The sequence below is a fragment of the Hippichthys cyanospilos genome, chromosome 21 (genome assembly GCF_059441005.1).
Source record: "Hippichthys cyanospilos isolate Australia breed blue-spotted pipefish chromosome 21, RoL_Hcya_1.0, whole genome shotgun sequence".
Classification (NCBI taxonomy): Eukaryota; Metazoa; Chordata; class Actinopteri; order Syngnathiformes; family Syngnathidae; genus Hippichthys; species Hippichthys cyanospilos.
The window spans coordinates 9,137,463-9,143,462 of record NC_142389.1 but is presented as its reverse complement, the minus strand read 5'-3'; the positions used below and the strand labels follow the sequence as shown (position 1 = coordinate 9,143,462).

Genomic DNA, 6,000 nt, shown 5'->3' with positions numbered 1-6,000 from the left:
TCCTTTTTTTAAGAGTTCAAACATTAAATTCCAGGTACTTATATCTTATTTCTTTTATCTTCTGGTACTAAATGAATAAAGCACTAAAGTAATAGATTAATTGAGTACCTAATTACCATTAGTACTTTAGCAACTAAGGTGATCAATTACTAAAAAACATTAAAAGACAATCACTGGTACTTTTTTATCTTTATCATTATTCTTAAGTGTATGGAGAAAGGAGTGAGTAGAAATGACTGGTACTGAATGAATTAAGCACGAAAATATTCAACTCCTTTAGGTAATTAAGAACTAAAGAAATCAATTACTTTATACATTAAAATAATCTTGGGGTACATTAATCACTTATCTAAAATAGCAAATATTTTAGTGCTTAATTAACTACAGTAATATGTTACTTTGGTACTTCATTTATCTAATTCTTTGATAAAATGAAATGAAAAAAAAAATATATATATACAGAAATAAAATACAAAAATATGAAAAAAATCTACACATACATTTATGTACAGTAGATATATGTATGTGCATATTACATCATATCATGTATTAAAATAATAATATTAAATATATATATATATATATATATATATATATATATATATATATATATATATATATATATATAGATAGATATATATATATATATATTTTTTTTTATCTTTAAAAAAATAATAATTATTTAAAAATAAATGGATTAAAAAATATGTCTTTGGCATTGTACAAATTAAAACGTCAGCCTGTGTCTGACTGACTCATTCAATCATGCCGTTATGGACCTTGTTTTGAGCACAGGGGCACAAAGTTTGAAGTATATAGTCCATAATGTCTTGGTCGGTAAGATGAAGCGCTTCAAAACGCATGGTATTTATCAATCTCCCGATTGATTTATCAATGGATTAAAAGGGGTGTGCAATCATTCGTCAAGAGAGCAACATGGCAGTATGGAATTATGGAAAAATAGGGAGAGAAGGTCTAGCTGGTATCAGGTTGAAATGAATGGAGTCTTATTTGTTGTTTTTGATTTAAATGAATTTAAGAGGTTGAATATTTAAAACAGGTTCAATCCAATCATCACAACACAGCACCGACAAATACTGCAAGCCTTAGACAACATAGCGGCATCTTGTCATATATCACTTGTTAGGCTTCTGCAGAAATGGATGTGATCATTGATAAAACTATAAGCTGCCAAAAGGATGTGATTGAATGCACCTCTGTGCTGTATGTGCGGGCATGTAAAGTGCTATGGCGATGACCCGACTGATGTCTAAAGTGAAGGGGAGTATAAACCCGGACGTAAATCATCACAAAGGGAAGATAACCGCGCATTCTCACAAATCACAAATCCGAGGTTGTCCCTCTTCTGGTGAGCAATTCTGGGAACGCTTCCAGATCCCCGACAAGTTAATAGATGAGAATGACCAAACATGTAACAAGACATTGCGCTTGAACGCATTTGTTGACCTGTACAGTCAATTTGCATCATAATTGGAATGATGCTTAAAATGCACATTTTGTTTATAGACCACATAAAATATTTATGCGCAGGAGTGCATTGTCACAATTAAAGGGTGTCAATACAGGGTGATTTCTGGCAAACAGACAGGTGGGAGTGGTGCAGAGGGTGGGGGGGGGGGGGGGGGGAGCGCAAGTAAATGGCAAGATGAAAAGGCCACTTGGGAGGATGGCGAGGCATGTACATTAAAAACATTAGGAGGAGGCGGAGATAACAATGGCAGTGCAGAAGGTCTATGGGGGAGAGCTCCATTGGAGGACAAAGGGAGAGCTGGGAAGCTCTCTTTGAAAGCTCCTTGTCCAAAAATGAGTGCTTGGATAGAAAGTGTTCAAAAAACATTCAAGGAGAGAGCTAAATGATTATACAGCTAGAGGGACTCGAAACATGGCTGTATGATGGGTTGACGTGAAGGGGAGATTGTCACGGTAACGCAGCAAGCGTTCCTAATCAACATGTCTGGCGCTCCTCACGTTCTTTCTACCTGAGATGTGAATACAGCATCCAAATAGCCAAGCGGGAACGCCGGGTGATGTCATCGCCACATCTGTGCTTTGTTAGATGGTATTTGGAGAATGGCTGGGCTAACATGCAGCCCCTCAACTGCCCACAAAATGTCAAAGATGAAAGACTGGAAAACCTCTTATCTGTCTGCCTGACAGGCAGTTGGCAAACAGATGACACCAAACTGATTGAAAAAGATTGTGACTGTTATATTGTATACTATGTAGAGAAGAGATATTTCATCCTTTTTTTGAAATGTAAATTTGTACGGAGAAACTTCCAACCTCCATTGCGTTACCATATTTAAGAAAATGCATCACCTCTCAGCAATGCAGTTCTAGACCACTGCATCTCTATTGTTTAAGACACATTAAAATACAGAAGAATCATTTTTGATAATAACCTAATTGCATTTTTCCCATCAATTGGGGTTGCAAATTAATACTCTATAAAGTCTTTTATCCATGTATTTTTAAAATACCAAACAGAAGCGATACATTAATATGTATTAAAATTTACAATAACGAATATTGTATGTAATGTATTATAGTTCATGGCTTCAAAGCTGAATGTGGGCATGTCATCAAAATAAAATTACAAAATTATATGATAGATGTCAGTACCAGTCAACAGGTAAGAAACACCTTCAAATTCATTGTTTTTATCTTTTTCCTACATGGTGAAATCATTTTGAAATCATTCATACTATGCAACAGCATACAATGAACAATTGCTAAAGGTAAAAATATTATTCTCATCACAATTTGTTTTAGATGCTTCAAAATAGCCAAAACATTGCCAAGATGGCCATTCTGCACATCTTGGTATTTTCTCATTCAGGTCCATGATGTGAATTTTGCTTTAAGACCGATAGTAACTTTCCATTCACAGCTGTGCATTTTCAAGACTGTTTTGACAAGTTTTTGTTGGGATATGAAGATGTTTTCAAACACATTTTATTTATGGCTGTTATTATGCACATGCAGATATCACCTCAATCAAAATAGCCCTTAATTCAATTGTAAAGCTGACTACATGAAATACCGGCTATAAAATGATGACAAAACAGATGTATTTTTTTGGTTTGCAATTTTGGGTGGCTGCAGGTGGGTCATTAAAGTTTGGGATTTCCAAAACAATAATGCAACAGAACCTTGTGGCTTTAGGTTGAATTTACAACTTAACTGCATAAAAAAGAAACATGACTATAAATTATGATAAACTATGGTTCATAAAGTCACAGTTAAATTTATTCACTTCGATTTGTGTCTAATTTCGCCGATGCTACATTAATGTTGTCCTGCTTCTGCACATCCCTGTATGTAAATATCACTTTTTTTTTGTGAAATAGCAACTTCTCCGATTTGATTTCATTCATTAGTCAGTCCTACTAAAATTACTCTCATCTTCTCCTCACAGGAAGGTCTCTATGTTATATTTAACAAAGGTCACTGAGTGTATTCATCAGCCCAATTAGGACATTCTAATACCAGTCTTTCATTAGGTCCTTGGCGGCTGAGTAATCATTCAAGAATGTGTTTGGTTCAAATGAAGATTCTATGTGTCAATTTGGAAGGGTGTCCTAGCATGCCACGCCACAGGTGACGTCCTATATCAGCGGCCTTTATTAAAAGGGGTCAGTGCGGTCTACGGGAAATTAGAGAGGCATTTGTGTCTACAAGTGTGAGCATGTTGATAAAAATCTTACTGTCAATTTTCTTGATGCTGAGAGGTCCTGACGCAGTGACTAAGACCGACTTCAAGGTCAATGGGAAATCCATCCACTGTGGGAAAGATCTGCGTAGCTGCGATCAAGAATGGCAAACTGCGAGGATGCAGGCACACAATCAGGTAAGAATTAGACTCACATCATATATTGTTCCGAAGGCTTTTGAAAAAAAAAAATGCTCTCTAATATACAGCGGTACAATAAGGTATCTCAACCTTTTGGCTTTTCTCACATTTTCCCATAATCACATCGATGAAAAATAGTGTCTGCTTAAAGTAAATACACACAGGTATTTATTCAAAAGTTTTTAAATTATTATTGCCGTTAACATAAAAATAGTTTCAATAAGTATCTGAACCATCAAAATTCAGCTAGTTGTGCCACCAGGGCAGCAATAATTTCAACCAAACGCTTCCTACAGTTGTAGATCAATCAGGCACATCGGTCAGGATCAATCTTGGACCATTCCTCAGATGGCCTTAGATTGTCCTGCAAAACATCTTGATAAACCTTTGAATTCATTTTTCCATTTAAAATAGCAAATTGTCCAGGCATTCTGTGGAGCATCTAAGTGCCTTTTTGCAAATATTAAACATGCAGTTTTGTTTGTTTGTTTGTTCTTTGTAAGTTAAGGTTAAGTTACTAATTCCTTCTTCTGACACTGTTTTCATGTTACTGTCATAAAAATGCCAAAACGTGTGTGGTTTTACGTACAAAATGTTCAGAAAGTCTTTCATGCCACTGTGTGTGTGTGTGTATGTATATATATAAATATATTGTGTGTGTATGTATACATATATATATATATATATATATATATATATATATATATATATATATATATATATACACACACACACACACAGTGGCATGAAAAAAACTATCTAGAATATCTTTTTTTTTCTTTTTTAAATATCCACAGGCAAAAGATGAAATACGGAGGAATGTAGACCTGAAACACTTCAAAACAGATGAGACAACAAGTAAAATGAGCCTCCCGTCCTCTGTCAAGCTCCACCCACCTGATGCAAAACTCCCTCACCTGCTTAAAAACATGCCCCAACGCTTTGGAAGGGAAAGTGATTCTGATGAAATGAAGTCAACTCCAACCAAGCCCCAGAGGTTTGGAAGGTCCTGGGAGGTGATCCCAAAATTTGCTGAATGTGTCGGAGACATTCAGAACCCTGAGACGCAACAGAGAAGAAACATTCTCTGCTGGAGGCTTCTTCGAACATTAATCAGAGCCAAGTTGTGGGAAACGGATTTGCACTGGTAGGCAACTCCAATGACTTTTTGCCACTCTTTTTCTATCAAATTATGTTTTTTTTTTCCTTAAAAAAATGAAAAGAAGGCAAAACACTGCGCTCTAGTTTCTGCCTCCATTGCAGTCATTGTTAACTTATTACAGGTCTGATTATGTTATCAAACCCAAGCAGGATACATAAGATGTATAGTTTTATGAGTGATCAGGCAATTCTTTTTTTTTTTTGTAAATTCAAGTTCAGTCATGATTTTAAAAATTGCCAATACTGTACTTCACTAATTCTTCCCAAGCATGTACAGTAAAACTTTGAACAAAACCATAACATGATGATAGCTATGGATGCTTTTAATCATTTTCTATTCAATTAAATGTCAATTGTATATTTCAAAACGTTATTTAAAGTTACTATTATTTTCAACAAACATTAAGCCTCTAAATAAATATTAACAAATGACTTTCTCCCTGAAGGTTTAAGGAGTTTAACTTCAGCTCTGAAGAAATGGATACGCAACTAAAGAGACTCCAAGAAATCATGTAACTGTACTAACGGGTTTATGTGTGAGTTTGATGAATCATTGCAACAGGCTATGTGTAAAGTTTTGTTATTGTGGTAATAAAGTCTATAACAGTATGAATAAAAGACTAAAATATCTCATTTTGGGCTCTTCATTTGTTAAAGACAATAGCAGTTTTTGTTACATTTGAAAATAATTGCTTTTGCTGCCACCTGCTGGTCAGAGATATGCTACATAGAATTACAAAGTATCTGTGTAATCCATACGCAATACAGGGCACTGTACCATGTTTACTGAATACTATTACTGAAAACTACTTGATAGCAAACGTGCCTTTTGACAGTAAACACCATATTTATTCGGTAAAAGTCTAAATTCGCTTGCTAACTTCGTAGTGTTTGTGTTGGTCAAAATCACCTAAATTACTGCTTGATGTGACATCGGGGGGAGAAAGACAACTTTTTCTTAGATG

General features: G+C 35.0%; 1 protein-coding gene across 1 annotated transcript; it reads left to right on the top strand.

Annotated features, from left to right (window-relative positions):
- Positions 1-3,703: 3,703 nt before the first annotated feature.
- Positions 3,704-5,613, top strand: npvf (neuropeptide VF precursor). Its single transcript, XM_088404590.1, has 3 exons — positions 3,704-3,871; positions 4,672-5,021; positions 5,482-5,613. The coding sequence occupies exons 1-3, from the start codon at positions 3,710-3,712 to the stop codon at positions 5,549-5,551; spliced, it is 582 nt and encodes a 193-aa protein (XP_088260716.1). The 5' UTR covers positions 3,704-3,709; the 3' UTR covers positions 5,552-5,613.
- The last annotated feature ends 387 nt before the right edge of the window (positions 5,614-6,000 follow it).